At 42.5% G+C, this 21,894-nt stretch overlaps 1 protein-coding gene across 1 annotated transcript in view; it reads right to left on the bottom strand.

Annotated features, from left to right (window-relative positions):
- CD81 (CD81 molecule) overlaps positions 1-15,314 on the bottom strand; it is an 87,865-nt gene extending 72,551 nt beyond the window's left edge. Inside the window, exon 1 of the mRNA XM_061610162.1 lies at positions 15,060-15,314. Coding sequence (XP_061466146.1) covers positions 15,060-15,125 — 66 coding nt within the window. The 5' untranslated portion in view covers positions 15,126-15,314. The remainder of the gene's footprint in view (positions 1-15,059) is intronic.
- Between the last annotated feature and the right edge of the window lie 6,580 nt (positions 15,315-21,894).

The raw sequence follows: 21,894 nt of genomic DNA, 5'->3' as shown, positions 1-21,894 counted from the left end.
CTCTGAGCTGAGACAGTGAACAAACTGAGCCTCAGCATGAGGGGAGGAGCAAAGTGTTTGCTGATGCGTTTCCTGTCTCTGGGCTGTAGGCGGAGCTACACTACCCGCTTGGAGACCTTGGTCATCCATGAGAGAAAAGACAATAATGCTGGGAAAAACAGAAGGGAGTAGAAGTTTGTTTTAATATTTTACTGAAGAGTTCAATTTTCCCTTGATGAAGGCTTGACTGCACAAGCTGAAACGCGTTGGGCTTTAGCATATTTACACAGAAATTTTTTCTTTTATATACAAGAAATCTATGGTGCCTCTGTGCACAGAATAAAGCTACATCTTTTCAGCATTCTGGTCTTTGACCTCCTTTTTGTACATATCATGAATGACCCTCATTATAGTATGTCAGTAGGGCTGCCAGGTGTCTGGCTTTCACACAGAGACTCTGGATTTTGGGATCCTCTCCGGGTGAGTCACCTTAATTTCCAGATTCTCCACTTTATTTTTTTTTTAAATTAAGTTTCTAGGTGGTCTGGTTCACAAGATATAGACCAAAACATCGGTCTCTCTCTCCCCTCCCAGCAACTTCTGTTAAATCAGCTCATAGCAGGCTGCTCTATCCTCGCCCTTTCAGGTTTGTAGCCAATAAGTGAAAGTCAGGTTTGATTTTTGTTGACCTCCAGGCAGTGCCTAGACCCCATTGCAATCCCAGAAAATGGTTGTTTTTCCCCCTGTTTATCTGAAAATCTCATAATTGAGTAAATTTTTCTCTCTCTTGTATGCAGGAGAGAAACGACAATAAATTTTCCTGGGCTGATGAAGAGGGCATTGTTTTGAAAACCTTGCCTATATAAAGCTTAATTCAATACTTTTCTGGGAGTAAAGCTGTAATGCTATGGAGTAATACATGGAGTAAACCCCATGGAATTCAAGAGAACTTACCTATGGGTAGACATGGTTAGGATTGTGTTTGTGTTATAAATCTTTCTCTCTCCCTCTAATCCTATTTTCAAAGCAATTAGGCAGGGCTTACTTACGTATCACAGTTTTTATTATGTAGGAAACTAATACTGATTTTTAAAAAAATATTCTGCAATGACCAATTGGTTTGACAATAAACTATTATATGAGGTCTATGTATTATTACATCTGCAGTGTGTTTGTTTATATGGAGTCTTTCCAACAACCCTGTGAGGTAGGGTGGTGATTGGAAACCAAGGCAGCTCACAATAAGAAATAAATCCCTTTACAATCCAATAACCATAAAAAACAAGTATAAACAGTTGCAGAACAGCTTAAAGTGGCATGATTCTGAATTTTGGGTTGGGTGAATGAAGTTCCTTATCACTTGAGGTTGCAATTCTCTGCATGCTTCCCTGTTTGAGTAAGACCCATTGAATACATTGGGACTTGCTTCTGAGTAAACAATCATAGGACTGCACTATAAATATCTTTACAGGTTCTGTAAAAAATAAACATCTTTGACAGTCATGCTTATATAAATATTTTTTCATACTGTGTCCCAATAAGTATTTGATTTCACACTATTATTTCCTCTACATTTTAAGTGTGCCTTTCTTCCTTGGGGTGGTCATGGTTTCCCTCCATTTTTTCATTCTGAGGGGCAGATAGGCTGAGAGATGGAGAGTAGCCCATGGTCACCCAGTAGCTCATTTCCACTTCAAACAAATAATTAAAACAATTTACATGCAGGCAAAGTTTATGAAGTAGATCCACACAATACATTTAAAGCACATGCCTTCCCCTAAAGAATCCTGGGAAGTGTAGTTTCCCCCTCACAGTTATAGTTCTTACCATCCTTAACAAACTACAGTTCCCATGATTCTGTGGTGGGATTCATGTGCTTCAAATTTGTGTTTAATGTGCTTTAAATGAATGGTGTGGCTCTGACCTAAGTATCACGTGCATTCATTAGTGAATTGAAAACAACAATTTTAAAAGATACTTTTTTAAACAGGGGAAGGATTGTAGCTCAGTGGTAGGGTGTATGCTTTGCATGCAAAGGTCCAAAATTCAATTTCTGGAAAAGACTATTGCCTGGAATCCTGGAGAGCCAATGCTAGTCCATGTCATCTGTACTGAGCTAGATGGTACCAAATGGCCTGAGGCAGTATGAGGTAAATTCCTTTGTTCCTAAAAGTGGGAAGAGACTCAAGGGCCACAGTGGCTCTGAAATTTATTCATGTATTTTATTTACATTTATATACCGCTCTATTGTAAAAAATCTCAAAGCAGTTTACAGAAGGAATTAAAACAATAACATTATTGGCAAAAACGGTTAAAGACAGGTATTTAAAAACATTCAAAATAATAAAACTAACAATGAATTAAAAACAGATTAAAAAACACAATAGCTCCTACATGCCTGGATAGGCTTGCCTAAACAAAAATGGTTTTAGCAGGTGCTGAAAAGAATGCAATGAAGGTTCCTGCCTAATGTCAATAGGCAAAGAGTTCCGAAGTGTAGACGGTGCCACACAGGCCTGATTTCTTACAAGAGCAGAGCAAGTACTATGTAGAACCCATAACATGGAAACTTGGCCAGTGCAGATTTCAGAGGAAAGGTATTATGTGCTGATAGGGTCTCACTCATTTCAACAAGCATGCCCCAGCATTCTGCACTAAGTGCAGTCCTCAGGGTCAGGTTGTGCTGCATGGGGATTTGTGTAACCTTGACTGACTGCCAGGATTTTTTTAATGTGTGCATGTGTACCATCAACCAAGATGGCGGTAGGGACATCCCTAAGGGGGCTAATGCCCCCACTGACATCTTAATTGACGGCATGCATGCACACTATGCTACATGTGCGCACATGCCTGCCATCAACCAAGATGATGGCAGGGGCATCAGCCCTTTAGGGAAGCCTCCACCGCCATCTTGGGTGATGGCAGAGATGTGTGCACAGCACACACAGCAGTCCCAGCAATGGGAGAGGTAGATGTGGTGTGCATGTATTTGGGGGTGTCTGGGAACTCCCTTTCTGTGATCCACAGCAGAGTCAGGAGTCAATGCTGCCGCAGACAGCTGAACAGGCATGCTACCCTCTCACCCTGAGGGGCCCTTCAAGGGCCTTTCTGAGCTGCAGGGCCCCTTGGCCAGGGACCGACCTGGCTACCCTCTGGCACCGGCCCTGACAGTGGGTCCCAGCCTCAGTCTCTGCCATCTCCAGATACGGTTGCTAGGTCTCCTGTTTTTGCCCTCATACTCCAGATATCTGGGGTCCTCTCTGGGTCTCCAGGTGAGTCACCTTAATCTCTGGATTCTCAGCTTTCTTTTCTTTAAAAAAGTAAGTTTCTAGGTGGTCTGGTTCAAGAGCCATACACCAAAATGTCAGCCACTCCCTGCAGTTTCTGTAAAATGAGATTGTAGCTGGTTTATTTATTTATATTTATTTATTATTTCAATTTATATACCGCCCTTAGCAAAATAGCTCTCAGGGCGGTGAACAAACAAGATAAAATACAATATATCATAATAAAAATACAAAAACATATACAAACAAACAACAAAAAGCACAGCAAAAACAAAATAAATACTACAAAAATTAAAAATACAAATTAAAAGATTAAAAAAGATTAAGAAGATTAAAATGCCTGGGAGCATAAAAAGGTCTTTACCTGGCGCCGAAAAGATGGAAGTGTAGGCGCCAGGCGTACCTCTTCGGGGAGGCTGTTCCACAACTCAGGGGCCACCACAGAAAAGGCCCTAGATCTAACCCCGCCCTTTCAGGATTGTAGCCAATAAGTGAAGTCAGAGTTGTGATTGACAAGGCAGTACCTAGACCCCACTACCAGGTCAGAAAACTTTTTTTTCTTCCTGCTCATCTGAAAATCTCATAAATTGAGTAAGTATATAGCTTTCCATCTTTTTCTCTCTTGTGTGCAGGAGTCAAACAAGTTTAAATTTTCCTGGGCTTTTGAAGAGGGCAGTGTTTTGAAAACCTTCCCAATATGAAGCTTTAATCCTATGCTCACTTTCTGGGAGTAAAACTGCAATGCTAATCCCACATACCTGAAGTAAACCTCATTGAATTCAAGACAACTTACTCTTGAGTAGACATGGTTAGGATTGTGTTTGTGTTGTAAATCTTTCTCTCCTTTTCCAATCCTATTTTTAAAAGCAATTAGGCAGGGCTTACTTAGGTATCACTGCTTTTATTTTATAGGAAACTAATACTGATTTTATCTTTTTTTTAAAAGGAAACTAATACTTATCTTTTTTTAAAAAATGTTCTGCAAGGGCCAACTGGTTTTGACAATAAACTATTATATGCATTTTTACATCTCCAGTGTGTGTGTACCATTTAAAATCCAATAACCATAAAACAAATATAAAACGGTTGCAAAACAGCTTAAAGTGGCATGATTCTGAATTTTGGATTGGGTGAGTGAGGTTTCTTATCATTGAATTGCAGTCCTGTGCACGCTGCCCTGTCTGAGTAAGCCCCACTGAATGCATTGGAACTTGCTCCTGAATAAACATGCATAGGATTGCACTATAAATATCTTTACAGGTTGTGTAAATAATAAAATCATTGACAGTCATGCTCATAAAAATATTTCTTCATGCTGTGTCTTGATATGTATCTGATTTCAAACTGTGGTTGGAAATTATTATTTTCTTTACATTTTAAGTGTGCCCTTCTGTCTTGGGGTGGTCATGGTCCCGCTCTGTTGTTTTCACCCTGAGGAGCAGATTAGGCTGAGAGATGGTGTGTAGCCCATGATCACCAAGTAAACTTTGTAGCTTATTTCCATTTTAAAATTTAATTAAAATGATTTATATTCAGGCAAAGTTTATGAAGTAATGCAGATCTACACAATACATTTAAAGCGCATGATGTCCCCCAAAGAATCCTGGGAAGTGTAGTTTCCCCCTCACAGTTATTTATTTATTTATTTATAGAATTTATTAGTCGCCCATCTGGCTGGCTATCCAGCCACTCTGGGCGACGTACAACATAGGCATATAATACCTAGACATTGAAAATCTAAAAACAATGAAGATAAAAGCTAGCCCACCCCAAAAGCCTGCCTGAAGAGCCAGGTCTTCAAGGCCCGGCGGAAACTCATCGTAGAAGGGGCAAAATTCAGTCTCTGGAAGAGACTATGCCTGGAATCCTGGAGAGCTAATGCTAGTCCATGTCATCAGTACTGAGCTAGATGGTACCAAATGGCCTGACTTGGTACAAAAGAGGAAAGAGACCCAAGAGCCATAGTGACTCTGAAATTTATTCATGTATTTTATTTAAAACATTTATATACTGCTTTATCATAAAAAACCTCAAAACAGTTTTTAGAAGGAATTAAAACAATAACATTATTGGCAAAAGCAGTTAAAGACAGGTATTTAAAAACATTCAAAATAATAAAACCAACAATGAGTTAAAAGCAGATTAAAAAACACAATAGCTTCTACATGCCTGGATAGGCTTGCCTAAACAAAAATGATTTTAGCAGGTGCTGAAGAGTGCAATGAAGGCATCTGCAAAATGTCAATAGGCAAAGGGTTCCAAAGAGTAGATGCTGCCACACTGAACGCCTGATTTCTTACAAGAGCAGAGCAAGTACTATGTAGAACCCATAACATGGAAAGCACGCCTTGAACTTGGCTAGTGCAGCAATCATGCCCCAGCATTCGGCGCTAAGTACAGTCCCCGGGGTCAGGTTGTGCTGCATGGGGATTTCTGTGACCTTGACTCACTGACTGCCAGGATTCTTTTAATGTTGGTTTTTGGTTATGAATCCTGACTGGTTGTGGGATGCTCAGTTTTCTGCCTTACTCATAGGAATCTTGTTGTGGTTGGTATTGTATTGCATTTAGGAAATCATCACTGTCTTTTGTTTTTCTTTTCTATTTGCATTCCATTTACCTTTAACCTCACTCCCTTACATCCACAAAAGCAACAACAGTGGTTCCATGTGCTCAGCTGAACCCTCTTAGCCCACTGACCAACCTTGTTGGTTGCATGATGGTTTGTTTCTTGCCCAATAGTGGTAAACAAAAATTCACATACAGGGAAGTGTAGCTGCAACTGTTGTCGTTTCCAAGATGCTGCCTGTGAAGTTAGACCAAACCATGTGTGTTTTCTCTCTGTCAATTATTACTCACTGGAATTGTGCTGACTGTCAAAGTGGGTTTATAGCAGCCTACAGGATAGACAGAAAAGGGTATAGAATATTCTTACTCGTTTCTCAGACCTCTTTCTGAAGTGAAGAGACAAATCTGTAAAGATGTTTGAAGCAGCCATGTTAAAAGATAGGGGCAAGCCTTATTAAATTAATATACTTTCATCTGAAAACTGAATTACATTATAGAATCTTGTAGGGTTAAGGTATATCTAGACTCTCAAGTTTACGAACAATGAGTTGCTTACAGAACTCGTGTACATGGAAGAGGGTTAGGGTCATTTTCTCCCATTCCTCCTTGCTCTCTGCCCCTCAAAAATCTGCTGTGGAGGATTGGAAAACCCTGTGGAACAGCACAGGAGATGGCACAGGAGGCTGTACAAGAGGAAAGAACTGGAGAAAATTGCATCCCATTCTCCTTCCATTAAGAAGTAGTGGACAATTTCAAGAGGGTTATAAAGAATGTACTAGGTTTGCAACGCTGCCTTCTCTGCTTTGAAAAGGAAATGGATCATAGTTAGAGACAAGCATCTAAAACCTCCCTCTCCTCAGCGTACATGAAACTTAAGAGACAGTTTCTGTGTTCTCATAAGAATGCTGCCAATGTAGCAATTCTTCAAATCTAAAAGAGGGGGGAAAGCTACAGACACTAGGAGACTGAGGCTCAAGTCAGACGAAGCTCCAGGCTATGGTTGATGGATTGGAAATGTGTCACAGGCACACTCACCTTCTCTTCCCTCCCCCCCCATTTCCAGATTTCATGTAACCCATGGCTTTTTGTGAAGTCTGAAATCAGGCAGTTAGCACCAACTACCAACCTAAGGAACCTACTGAATTCACTGCATTGTTTGGAAGTTAGTACTAAACCGTTTACTTAGTTCAGACTTTACAAATTACGTTTAGAGGTAACTCAGAAACAGTAGTTAGCGGCAAATTTAGAAGTCCAGGATCCCTTCATGAGTCACCAGGATCAGCTTCACAGGCCAAATTTGAAAGGTGACTAGGGGCACCAACCTGCAATCCCATGACATCATTTTCCAACCCACTTATCAAAATGTCTTGCAGGCGGTTCCCAAGCCACAACATCCTGCTGGCAATCAGGTGCTTAGAAATCATTGCACATGGGGCATTGATATCCCTGTCCTCAGCGGTTTCCAAAGCACCAAACACAGAGTTCACAAAGTGGTTGTTTTTTCCCCTCCCCATGAGGGGTGGGGACAAAGAAACTAGTATTTTACAGGCATTGCTGCCTGCAAGAAAGGTCCCTCTCACAGCTGATCTGCAAAAAGCAAGTTTCTTTCCTCTGCGTTTTGTATATCAGCTGAGAGAAGGACTTCTCTCTCGCACATGATGCCTGTAAAATACAAGGGGCATTGCTTGACAAGTGTTTCTTTCACCTGGCACAGACTCACTGCAGCCAAAACGGAGGGTGCTTGGGGAGAGAGAGAAAGAGGGCTAAGAAGAGTGGGTGGAGAGTGAGGTAAGGTGGCATTTCCTCACAAAGGAGGAGGCAAAGGAAGGCTGAAAAAAGGGAGAAGGAAGGCTGCCTGTAAAATGCAAGGGGAATTGCTCGTAAAGCAGCCCTTTCCCCCTCAATTGTGCTTTTCGCAGATTGTCTGTGAAAAAGTGCGGGAGGGAGAAAGACCAAAGGGCTAAGAAGAACGAGGCTGCCTCTATTTCACAGGGGGAAGAAACCTGCTTTTTGTAGACCCACTGTGAGGAGTTCTGTCTTGCGCAGTGATATCTGTAAAATACCCTCACTCTTCTTGGCCATTTGTCTCTCACCCCCCCTCCACTTTCTCCTAGACAATCTACAAAATGCACCATTGGAGAGAAAAAAAATGCTTTACAAGCAATGCACCTTGTATTTTACAAGCAGCCTTCCTTCCTTTGTCTCCTTCCCTATGAAAAAATGCTGCTTTGCCTCGCTCTTAGCCCCATCCTCCTCCCCCCCAGGTGGCTGTCTTCACCTACCCTCTGCCTTGGCTGCTATGGGTCTGCATGGGACTGTTTGAAAGCCCTTCATTTTTGTAAGATTTGGATGCAAACCCCCTCTCAAATCAGGCTTGGATGTCCTCTTCTCAGTAAACTTCCCTCTCTTAACTCCTGTTTTCTCTCCCTCCTCGTGTTTCTCTCCTCCCCACAACAATAGATGGTGGGAGCCAATTGGCATGCAAGGACTACTGACTATTGATTAGCCGCATAGCTTCAGGAATTGCTGTGGTTTGATTGGCTGTAGAGACAGACACAGGGACTCCAGGAGGGGGCCGGCTGCAAAAAAAGTAACAGGGCAGTGTGGCTGTGTTCTGGAGTGTCCCCCCGCCCCAGAAAACATACCTGCTCAGAAATGGAGATTGGAATAGCTTTAGGGCCAGAGCATGTTCCTAAAACTTTCAATATTGATTTGGAAAATGCAACACCTTTAACCCAGGCCTAAGTGTTATTTTGACAGCACAGTTTTAACTGTTGTTCATACATTAGTACAGAAACATTAGTCTCCAGGGCCAATGGCTTGTACCACTCATTTCCCCCTTCAAGTATATGTTGTTGTCACAAATACCTATAATCATCCCTTATGAACCTGCCTAAGCCTATAAGGATAAAATCTGCAGAACCAGTTTAGGAGAGGGAAATTCTCCTAAAACGTCTTCCAGTTTACAAGTACTGTTATAATCTAAAATGCACTACAAGGAGGCTGTTAACTCATTTAAGATGGAGTTTAATTTGAGATGTAAAACTCAAAGAAGCTAGTGAGCTTTTGTTTTTGTCTTGTCAGTGAATGTAGTGGAATGCTTAAATGACTTCTTTTCTTCTTCTAAAGCCTCCAAATAAGCTTCTCTTTGACATGCCAGCACTGTTGTAGAGAACTGCCCAAGTTTTTGTTCTCCTTCACACTTGTTGTTGCCAACAACGCCAGACCACAGATAAGCAAATGAGTGTGGGGAGCTATAGAGGGCAGGGGAGAGAGCAGCCTTGCATACTAACAGGTCAATCTGGCGTTAGTCCTGAGAATCAGTCTGGCTCCCACAGGCTTTTGTATTCCTGGAAGTCACAGAAAATGTGGGGGTCACTTTTGGTTTAAGGTTAACTCTTCAAAGGGTTCAACTTCTATGACTCAAAATATTTTTAGCAACACTGCTTAGCTTCTATTTAGATCAGCCTTGCCAAAAAACAACAACAATTGCACAAATCCTATTAGCCCATAAAACAATCCTACTAGCCGACATACCCTCCAAACTATTATGCTCATACTAGCATGGGAGCAACCATGCTGGTCGGGGTAAAGGCTTCAGCCCAAATTATTCTTCTAACTGGACACAGCATGCCATGTAAGCAACACAGCTTCCAAGGGACACAGCATCACAGCTTAATATGGTAAACGCCATCATTAGAGGAATCCTGCAGTAGAAACATCTATGTATACCCTGACTGGCAACTAGGCAAGTATGGAAATGAAAAGAAGCCATGCTAATCAGGCTATATGTAAAGTCATTTACAGAACAATCTGAAACAAGCTATATTTACTTATCCCCATCGCCCTATTTACAAGACCTTCCCTCCATGGCCACCAAAGAGTAATCTTAGTTACCAGAGGCAGCTTGGCAAGGGATGTTTATAACAACATTTGCTAATCCAAATTTTAAAACAGCCAATCCATATCCACACACAATCGGTATTTGAAATGGAAACATTATTGGAAATGGGAGCCAAGGGGCATGCTGAGTGCCAGCTTTCATTGACAGGATCCATCTTCATAATTTTTCTGTACCCTAGGATAAGTGAAAACTTCTCTACATTTTTACTTCTCTTTCTTTTTGGAGTTCTTGAAACATTCTCTGCATATAAAACAAAATGCAGGATGTTTGTTCTTTTGCAGCTTTGCAGACTGCATTCACTTCCCAACCCCCACATCAGTTTGGCTGAGCAATTTTTTCCATCCTCTTTGAATAATATACTTCTTTCAGGTTTGTACAACCCAAAAGAAATTATGTGAGAAAATGGGGACTGAGCCTTCTCCTTACACACTTGCTTTCTATGTACAGGGATTTCCTCCCTCCTCTTGGTAAAACATTTGACAGAAGATACCACAACTCCCACCTATAGTTGATACAGACCAGAAAAGCTGTAATACATGATTCTGCTGCATGTGTACACTGGTGCTAAGATTATCTTTTTACATTCCAACCGACTCTATGAATGCTATGTTTTAATCTGATCGTTTCAGTTATCAGGGTGAGGAACCTGTTGCCCTCTATGTGTCATTTGAATACCACTCCCAACATCCCTGACTACTGGCCATACTGGCTAGAGCAGATGGAAATCCAACAGTATCTGGAAGGCCACAGGTTACCCATCTCTGGTCAAAAATAACTACTCTGTGGTGCGGTGATTGTGCAAAACCTGGAAGTCAATAAGGCTGGCATGTACCCAAGTTACTTCCCCCCCCCATAAGCACTACCTGAGACAAACATCAAGAATAAAACATTGAGGAAACTATCACTATTCCTGAATGCCACAAGCATTATTTTGATACAAAGAAAAAAAATCACTCCTGTAATTTTGGTATGAAGTCATGATTTAGTATATATTATTCCAAGTGAATCCTTGAAGAAGAAAAAGGCAATGGCTTAACAGGAACCTTTTCTTCCACAAAGAGATTATGTGGCCTGTTGCCTTCTCATAGCCAGTGAGGGTCTCATGTTGGGTCTGATCCACACATGCATGTTCATCTCTCAATGACTGCAATATCAAATGATAACCTGCATGTGTTAAACAGCCATTACAGATCATAAGAGTTTTTCTTCAAGATTCTTAATGGGAACAGTTCTTAAATTCAGCTACAAGTCAAATGTTGAATATTCATGAATGACTAAACTTTTGTATGTCCCTAAGTTGGTCTAGGTATGAACTTGGAAGGCTGAGAGAACAGAAAGAGGTCTCTAACCATGGCTTTTTTGTGTGTGACAGTACTCACGGGAACAGAGTACTGATACCTCTTTTTTTTCTGTCAATGGCAGACACTGGCACCCATCTCTTTTATCAAGATATGAATACAGGCACCTCATTTTTACAAAAAAAGCACTGTCTCTATCACTGATGACAATATTGCCTTTACACTAGAAGGCGGTTCTCCTGAGCAATTGCTTAATGTAAGATGTGCAGTTAAGAGAAAGCAACAACCCTTGTTAAGGAGTATTTCTGACACGGCCAAAGGTTGACATGAACAGGCGGGTTACCCAGTAGCTTCTATATATTCTTCTTGCTAAATTTTAGCATTTCCACAGAGCTCCTGCACCCATAACACAATGTCTAACAACAGAAAGCTTAAGACAAAAGGTAAGAAAAGGCCCTCAAGATAAGGAGAAAGTTGGGGGGAGACAAAAAGATTTAGATGCTATATCTCCCCATTCCCTATGGGAGGATATTGTTGATGGAAAGATGTGAAACAGCACATTTCATTATTTGAATACAGAAGGGGATTATGAACCTTTTTAATTCATTACCCTGAGTCCTGCTCATGTTCCTACAGCCAGGAGGCACAGCTTTAAAAACCTTGTCATAATGAACCTTCCCCAGCCATAACAAAAATGAGCTTCCATAAGTATAGCTAAGAGATGACTCATGAATGGAAGCTGGCCAACTTTTCCTCCTGCACCCATCTCCAGATGCAGGGCTGAATGGATGAACCTGTGTACCTACAATCATCTGCATACACTCTTGCTGCAATTTCTGAAATTTTGGCTGCAATGACAATGCTGTTGTACAGTATTTTATTATTTTAATGTAAACTGCTTAGAATTATTTTAAGCACTTTTAAATAAATAAACAAAAATAAATAAAATCACAGCAGAATATATCCATTTAGGAACAGGTTGTATATATATTTACGTAATCACATATTCTGGAATGGTAACTAGGGATTACATATGCCGTTAGCTTGGAAGAGCGAATTGCTCTTATCCAGATAGGTGAAGGATGCATATCAAATTAATCCTATGTGGAACTATGCTAAATAATAGCATCTTTGGAATACCTTGAAATCATATTAAAGTTCACAGTATTTCTGGCAGAAGGATTCAATGTGGAAGGGCTTAGTTCAGGTTAATAAACCGAAAAGCGAGCAATGCAATCAAATCATTTGCAAATCCTAATAAATCCAGTACTGGACAATGAAGGACACCACATTTATACATCATCAACAAATCACCAATACATTCTTAGGCAAGCTCTCATTATGTGCTAACAGAACTAACTAATCCATCTATAAACACCAGTTAGGAGGGAAGGCAGTGATAATAGCCAGCATAACACATACGTTATCATTTTAAATTATATGCCATAGGCTAATTCTCTGTGAGGTTTCATCTCTTCAGGACAGGTGACACAGCTACCTGTAGAGCCAGAACTGAGAGGAATCTCAGACCAGACAGCTCTGTGATCCAGTCACACACTACTTCTACCTCCCCTTTCCCAACCCCTTTTTCTCTTCATAGTCCAATGGAAAACACTGACCACAGGTAGCACGACAAATTTGGGAAATAATGCTAATTCAAAAACAGTGCAAAGGGGTCTACTTAACAATTAACCTATTTAAGTTTGTAAGCGCTGTAAGATAAAAAGACCCAGAAAATCACTGTGGATGTCTGAAAGACTAAGCACCAAACGAATGTTAACTGTGGAATTCTACAGAAAACAGTCCCATTAAGTTCAAAGGCTTTTACTCCCAGATAAGTGGGTCTAGGGTTATAGCCTACATGTCTACGTAAACAACATGGAGACAACCAGAAACGATTTTGTTCTGTACTCCCAAGCCTCTCTGACAAGCACAGTGTCCTTATATGAGCACAGTCACAGATATATGAACTTGGTTACTCAAAGCTATTATCATTTTATTAATTCAGTGATAGTGTCCAAAAGGTAGGTGAAGTTAGTTGGGGCAGGGGCTGGTTGGAAGATTAGTAACTCTTCTCTAAGCTAGTATTTGCACTAAAGAAAACATTCTCATAAATGGGTGGGCCTTGGGACCCTTTGATCCAGTGATGTTGCTGTCAGCTATGACAGTAGGGCCATTCATCGTTCAAGTGTTTAATGAAGTGGAAAAATACTTCTCAATTAGAAGATAGTAGTCAAAGGCATGTCTGGAAGAAATTCTGTTAGTGGTTCCCACTGACAAAATGTTGGGGTTGTTAGCAGTCTCTGAGTTAACAATCCTGTTCCCCAAGGATACCCTTTTCCTTCAGGGTTAATGCTTTTCTTTTTGTAACACAAACACCAGTCTTCACATTTGTACAACTCAACTCCCAATGTCTATCAAATATGGTCCTAAGATCTAAATCCCTTCTTAGATAAAAGCCACAGGAACTCAAGAGAAGCCTAAATTCTTCTGAGATTTGGGGTGTGGTCGGTGCAAAATTCTCTAGCCAAGAAGGAAAGATGAGACCATGAGAGGCAGTCTGAAAAGCACTGCAAGTCATCCATTTTAAAACATCCTTATTTCTCACAAATATTTTTAGTTACCTCTTCCACACCTATGACTACATTTCTCCATCGCCTTTTTAAAAAAACAAAACCATCTCATAGCTTTCTTCAGAATCCTTTAAGCACATAAGAGGCAAATAAAACACAAAAGTAGGTTTTTAAAAGCCATTTTACTTTATAAAAGTCAAACACAAAAACCACCCCAAAACTTCATAGCATGCTACAGACTCCCCCACCCAAGTTACACAGGATGCAAGATTTATTTCTTTTTTTAAAAAAAGCTGTTTACCAGACAGGAAACTAATTCTCCCCTCTGCCCACAGACATTTTCTAGGGTGAAGTTTGCATGTATTTCTAATGCACAAATTATCTGTTGGACATTCAAATACTTTTTCAGACTAGCCAAAAACCTCTTCAAAACTGCCTTTTCCTCTGGCTGGACTCGGTAACACGCTCGACTTGCATAACGAGTGAAAAGATAGTTTGCCTACTACCAACCAACCACCTTTCCTGTTAACTGTGAAGTTGATTCATCGAGCAGAACTTTAAAGAAGCTGAAAACAGCGATTACAAAACCTCACCCAAAATTAAAACGAAGGCAAGGCTTCCTATTTGCATTTCGCTTTAAGTGACGGTTCTGGAATGGAGGTTTTGCCAGAAGGTGTTGTTAGGTCCAAACCCAACACGCAAGCTGTCACTGTCTACTCAGCTCACATACACCCGGGAAGGTGCGGAGTGGTCAAGGTCTACAACCATGTAAATGAAGCATAGGCATTCTTTTGTGATACAGTTGGTAACATCATATAAGACATTGAGTATAGATATTCACAAGGAAATGGGAGGGGAGCACATTTCCAGTTCAATCAGGCTTTTATTCACTTAGCCACTGGAATGTTTGGGGTCAGGTCATCGGGAAATAAAGCGATATCTACCTTATATCAAGTCAGTAATATTTCCATACCCAGCAGTGTCCATCCGCAACCCCTCATTTCTCTTCCCTCCATCCCAAACACAATTCCTTTTAAAGGAAGAGTCTGTGGGGTAAATAGGGCCCTGTCGTGCACCTTCTCTCTCTAAATAACACCCATTTTATTCTACTCTTTGATTTACTTTGCTGAAAGGAGAGCATCATCCCAAGCTAAATGTCGCTGTTTACATTCCCTCAGTTCCAGCTTCTCAGAAAAGAAAAAACAGTCCGATGGAAAGCGTTTATTCCCTTGGGCGTCAGGCAAAAAGGTACGCCTGGGCTCCATTTGAGCTTCATTGTTTTGGTGGGAATCTAAGGGAAGAGACGGCGGCTGCTCCCGCCGTCGCCACGGGAAGGAGATAAAGAAAAGCAACACACGAACGCCCTTGTTCAGCCCGGGTATGAGGGTATGAAGCGACGGAAGACAGGCGCGCGCACACACATACGCACACACAAAAAAGAGAGAACTCACCCAGAAGACAAAATTAAAGACAAAAAGCAGGTATTTGATGCATTTGGTACAGCCTTCCACTCCCATCGCTACTGCTTTCTGCTGACTGCAAGGATTTGGCCTGTTATCTGAGTGCAGGAGGAGCTGCCAGTACAGCTCCTATTGCGGATGGTGGTCTCTGTTGGTTTTTTCAGGGGCTACAGCTAGCCAGGCTGCTTCTCTGTATTTTCCTGTTCTCTCTCCTCCCTCCCTCCGGTGACCGACACCCTCCCTCTGAACCTGGCGCCGAGACACGTTCCTCCTCCTCCTGGATCGTAGGGTTGCCTAAGAGAGAAAAACACTGCCTCCTGGAGGCGGCTCCTCCACATTGCCGCCACCTTTCTTACATCAGCTGTGGGAATCGCGGGGTCGTTGCCGCACGGAGTGGTCAGGCTGATTCTTCAGAGCCGTCTTTCGCAACCCAGGATCGGACCTAATGTGGCATCAGCCTAAACCAAACGGGCTGTTTTTGAAAGTACTTGTAGAAAGAACGACTGACAAATGTTGACAGCAACAAACCTGACGCCTGATTACACTTTCTGATGATCATTCTAAACAATCCATTGAATCCTCGTAGTGATTTATATACACCTTCAGTTGATCTAAGCCAGGGGCGGGGAACCTCTTTCAGGCCGAGGGCAACAATTTCCTTCAAGGGAACTGGAGGGGGAGGCACATGTCAGTGGTGGGCGCGGCCACAAGCAAAATTGCAATAAACATACATTTTTATATAGTAGGCTAGTTTTACAAACACACATCCCTCTTTTGTCCTCCATCCAGGCAAGCAAGACGCATTTTGGAGTTCAAGGACACATTCCACCCAGCCAAAAATATTCAGCGAGGGTGCGAAACAGTGCTAGTGTGGTGGGGTGGCCTGGGGAGAGCTGGGGACGATATGGAGGGCGTGGCCTGCAAAGAGTCACTCTAGGGAACAGGCAGAGGCCTGGAAGACTGCATTTGTTCCCTGGGACTGAGGCGGTATCTAAGCAATCAACTCACAATGCACTGCAGTCTTAGAATTTATTAAGAGTTTTAGGCAAATGGCCTTTCCGTATTCTCCACCCTCTTTCTGAAGAGAGACATTGGGAAACAATTTCAGCTAATTTCTCCAGGGAGATGAGAAATGCTCTTAATATATTTTTTTTTGGGGGGGGGGTGGACTCACCATCACCAAAGGGAGCAGCACAGCTACTTTCTTTTTTCATTTTGGTTGTGTGTGTGAGACCTCAAATGGTGACAGCAGCAACTGTGTTGACATCCTAGCCATCATTTGTGCGTGTGTGTGCGTGTCTGCACTTTGGACTTCAAATGACAACAGCAGCAACTGTTGCTGACAGCCGGGACACCATTTTGTATAATCTACAATTCTGCAGACCTGACGCATGGTTCAGTAGGAAATACTAGCTGCGACAACAAAAGGGTGCAGAATGTTCGAGAAAAATTCTGCAGTGGCCTTTTTCTAGGAGAGTGAAGGGGGAGGAAATTGTTAAGTTTTCTCAGGAAAAAAAAACTTTTCTGAGAAATTTACGTTTTCTTCTAGTATTTATGGGTTTCCAGGACAAAGACAGCTTGCCTTGAATCAGTGATAAGGATCTCCCATATAACTTTTTGACTTTCTGCCATCAACCAAGATGGCGGCAGAGGCTTCAGCCCCTTACGGAAACCTCGGTCACCATCTTGATTGATGGCAACCCTACGCACACTGCAAAAAACAGCAGAGAGAAAGGTAGGTGAAGTGGGGGGATGGCAGGCGGCTCGGAAGCTCCTCCTGTCCTGCGATCCGCGGCTCCTGCCACGGATTGTGGAAGGGGAGTGGAGGAGTGTGACGTCCTCCCCTGGCACCACCTGTGAAGCTCTCACTTGTGGCTACCAGCAGACAGGATCGTCAGGTTTATTTTTACCTTTCATCGCAGTAGCACAGATCTCAGAAGATCCCCCTGCTAGGCCTTACTACCCAACACTCTGTATCTCTTATAACCTTTAGACTGTGCCTTAGTCTCTGCCAGGCTATCTCAATACCTTGTGTCTATGGGTATAGGTAATTCCCAACCCCCCCTGCAGCCTCTTGCACTGAAGCTTACAGCCCTGGATTTCTGTGGTACTGGATACAATATCTTTTCCTCCGCCGCTGCCACCATTTGATGCAACTGTTTAGCCTTGGTTACTGGCTATCCCCCCTGGTTTGTGTTTCCCAGCTGAAGGAATCAGGCTTTTGTTTAACCAAGAAATATTTATTTAGTATTAGAAATAACAAGATTACTTAACAAATGTTTCACAAGCGTATGGTTTCATCTATATTCTGTTATGTACTTGACTTCTTACTAATTGCCTCAGAACTCCAACTCACTCTCAACAACAACCTCCAAACACCACCTCACAGCCACCACCTCAATTCACCACCAAACCTCCACTTCTCAACATCCACCTCCCAGATTCAACTGTCATTCTTCCATTTATACTCCCAGCCATTCAAACGCTCAGCCAATCATTCAGCCTTCTACTGCTCATGTACTCTCCCTCCTCTTTCACTCCACTTACCATCTATATAACCAGCACTTACCATATTTACAATATAAGCAGGAACATCACACTTTCCCCCCCTTAAAATAACAGCAAAGTATTATTCCTGATCTAGGATTCATACGTCACGTTAATAAAAAAATAAGTCTCTTAGGGGTAAAATGTCTTTTCACACCCACATCTGGGTCACGTCACTGCAGTCCCGGCCATCTGCCTTGAAAGTCCATTGGCCAATACATTGTCCTTGCCTTTTATGAACTTAAAGTCCACCTGGTATTCTTGTAAAGCCCAGGACCACCTTTGCAACATTGTGTTATTATTTCTCATGGTCTCTAACCATAGCAATGCTTGATGATCCGTTGTCACTGTGAATCTTCGTCCCCAAACGTATGGGCGCAACTTGCTCAGTCCCCACATGACCGCTAGGCACTCCTTTTGGACCGACGAATAATTCTTGTCCCGCGATGTCAGCTTGCGACTAAGATATGCCACTGGATGTCTGGTGCCTCCCCTCTCTTGCAGCAAGACGACTCCAAGCGCTAGGTCCGACGCATCCGTAGCCACGATAAATGGTTGCTTGAAATCTGGTGCTATCAATACAGGTCCTTGGCACAAGGCTTGCTTTAGAAGGTCAAAAGCCTTTTGACATTTATCCGTCCACACCACATGCTCAGCACACTTTTTCCTTGTTAGCTCATGCAAGGGGGTTGCTATTGCCCCAAAATCTTTTATAAATTTACGGTAGAAACCAGCCACACCTAAAAATGCCCTAACTTACTTTTTAGTTAAGGGGATGGGCCACGATTGTATTGCCTCAACTTTGCTCCGTAAGGGGGTTATTTTCCCACTCCCCACTTTATGTCCTAAATAGATCACTTCATTCAAACCAAACTGGCATTTCTTGGCTTTTATAGTTAGCCCTGCTTTCTTAAATGCCTCCAACACTGTTGTCAGGTGTTGGACATGCTCAGGCACTGACTTGCTGAAAATGGCCACGTCATCTATATAGGCCACAGCAAAATCTGACATGCCTCGCAACACAGTGTTGATTAGTCTCTGAAAAGAACTTGGTGAGTCCCTTAGTCCCATGGGTAAAGTCACAAACTCATATAACCCATCTTGTGTACTGAAGGCAGTTTTGGCTCTGGATTGCTTGTCTAATTCCATCTGCCAAAATCCTTTACACAGATCTATGGTAGAGATATCGGTTGCTGCTCCCAATGGCTCTAACATTGCGTCCACCCTAGGCATAGGATACACATCTGGGACAGTAATTTTATTGATTAATCGATAATCAATACAAAACCTCATGGTTCCATCTTTTTTCGGAACCAGGACAATACTTGAGGCCCAGGGACTGATGGATTCCCTGATCACCCCTAGTTCCAACATGTCTTCAACCTCCTTTCTAATTTCATTCAAAACTTTCCCATTCACATGGTACGGAACAGATCTAATTGGGGCATGATTTCCAGTATCAATTGAATGTCTGGCTACACTGGTTCTGCCAGGTTTGTTGCTGAAGAGATCCCCATAATTTTTTAAAACTCTTAGAATCTCTTTCTTGACTTCTTCCTCCACCTCCTCCAACCATTCCAATTGATCTACCTCTCTTTTTGCTTTGCTTTCCTGTACCAAATCTGGAAGTTCAGGACCACTACCTTCAGGGAACAAGGTAACCTGTGAAACTTTGACATCCCTGGTATGATATGGTTTGAGCATATTCACATGCACCACTTTCTGTTTGACTGGTTCACATTCATTCTCTCAGGCATCCACAGTCTGTACAATATCCCATTCTCACACACAATTTGATCCCTCAGATTGTCAGTAAAGGGAATCCTTTGTGTAAAGGCTTGGTCCTTCATTTGCTTCAAACTTTCATCCTTACTCAGCTCTCCTCTGAACTGCTGTGCCTCTGCAGTAGAGCCCATTCGAAACAGTGTCTCTCTCTCAGCAGGCCTGCTAGGGGTTGCTATGGCGACCTCAGTCTCAACCACAGATTCTACCCTGTTTTGTTCAGAGCTGGCTAAAATGGCTTCTGCTCCTTTGCTCCTTTGGTTTCCGGTCACAACACATTTTTTTCTTGTGCCCCCATAACATCCCTTTCCAGTATCACTGGTTCTTGTTGTTGGGCATTAATACCCACTTTACAGATCTCCTACTTTCCTCTCCACTTTAATTTTATCAGGGCCATGGGTATGCTTTCTGGTTCACCCCTCACTCCTTGGATTGTCACCGTTTCCTGAGGTAATATTTCCTCAGATTTTATCAAATCTGGCCTCAGTAACGTCTGAGCGGCACCAGTATCCAGCAATGCCCAATAATTTGCCCCTTGCACACTCACTTCTTCCCTCAGACTTGAATCAAAGTCTTGTACATTTGTCCAGTTTATCTGGCAGAACTGAACTTTCTTTGTTTCTAACTCCCTTGGTTCTGTTTTCACGGCCCTTCCCTGAGCAGGATTACCAATAGGGTTGGCGACCTCACGTTGGAAAGGTAGGTGCCCCAGTCTACCACATTTATAACATTTTGGGGTACACAGATCCACTCTGGGGTGTCCTGTGCCCTTCAGATTTTATTGGAGGGCTCACTCGCTGTGGTACCACATCCTTTCTGCCACCATTATATGGTCTGGGTTTAAACTCTCTTGATGTCTTCCCCACCCAGCCAGTTCTATTTGAGGCAAAGTGATCTGCCAACTCTGCTGCCTCTTGAACAGATTTAGGGGAATGGTCTTTGACAAGGAGCCTTATTTCTGGTGGTAACTGATGGTATAATTGATCCAGTATCATGAGGCTTTTCACCTCTTCTACTGATTGAGCTTTGGCACTTCCCATCCACTTTCCAAATATGTCCACCAATTTTGCTCCCAGTTCAACAAAAGACCTCCCTGCCTGGATCTGGCAGTTTCGAAATAACTTTCTGAAATAGTCAGGCCCCAGTCTGAATCTTTTGTACACTGCCTCTTTAAACTCAGCATATGTGATGGGCCTGTCTGAGGGGAAATATTGGTATACCTCTGTCAATTCCCCTTTGATCAAATTTGATAAATATTGCATATATTTATCTTCCGGTAGCCCCCACATCTGAGCTGCCTTTTCGAAGGTGTTGAGGTAAATTTGTGGATCTTGTCCAGGTTCAAACACCGCAAAATCTTTTGGTGTAACCTTTATTTTTGTTTCATTTCTGTCCTTTCTTGTTTCATCAGAATGAAACTTCTCTCTTTCAAATTTTAACTTTTCCACCTGTATCTCAGCATCCACTCTCATTCTTTCCATTTCTAACTCTCTATCTTTATCTTTTTCCTCACGTTCCCATCTTAACTTCTCTCTTAAATATTCTATATAAGCGGGATTGCTTGAGTAGCCTTCTGGGGTCTCTTCCCTGACAGGTTGTTTGTGTTGGATTAATGTATGCGTTATTAATGCCACTCGCAATTCATCTACCCCTTTACCCTCGTGAGGTAAATTGCATGTTATGCACTTCTCCACCAGCTCTTCTCTTTTCATCTTTATATATTCAGCCATGTTTTAGGAGTTCACTCACACTTTACCACACGCTCTTTGCCAGTCACTCTCACAAGTAATCTTTGTTTGTTATTTCTTTTTGCCACACCACTTTTAGGGACTCTCTGTTGTTCGTATCCCACCGCTACAGCCACCACATGTGATGTCATCCCCTGGCACCACCTGTGAAGCTCTCATTCAGCCTTCTACTGCTCATGTACTCCCCATCCTCTTACACTCCACTTACCATATATCTTCTATATAACCAGCACTTACCATATTTACAATATAAGCAGGAACATCACAAGGAGCCCCTCAGGGGCCCCTGTAGCTCCAGGGGCCCTCGGGCCAGTGCCCCACCTGGCCGCCCTTTCGAACCGGCCCTGCTCCCAGGCAACACCCCTCCTCTTGCTGGCATGGGCTTAAAATAGGCCTGGCTGCACCACTTCCCATGTTGCCACATTAGCGTACCAGCATGCTGTGCTGCTGCTGCCTAGGGCCCACTGCAGTCTGGTGCCCAAGGGCCTTATACACTCTGGTGCTGGTCCTGCAGGTCCTAGTCCAACCACTACACCACAACTCCTGGTTAGGGATGGGGTTCGCTGCATGGTTCCAATCTGCTTGCATTCTGATAGTCCATCGTTTGATCCCGATCTGCCCTTTTTTTGTTCCTGCTTCCTCTGGCACTTGCCGATTTGATCTGCTGTGCGTATTTTTGGGTGATGCAATCAGCGGTGGGTTTTTGGGGGGGTGGCATTTTTTCATAATTATTAACTTAAATACTTATG

The sequence above is a fragment of the Rhineura floridana genome, chromosome 2 (genome assembly GCF_030035675.1).
Source record: "Rhineura floridana isolate rRhiFlo1 chromosome 2, rRhiFlo1.hap2, whole genome shotgun sequence".
Lineage (NCBI taxonomy): Eukaryota > Metazoa > Chordata > Lepidosauria > Squamata > Rhineuridae > Rhineura > Rhineura floridana.
The sequence above is the reverse complement of the archived record's forward strand: the minus strand, read 5'-3'. Positions and strand labels throughout refer to the sequence as shown.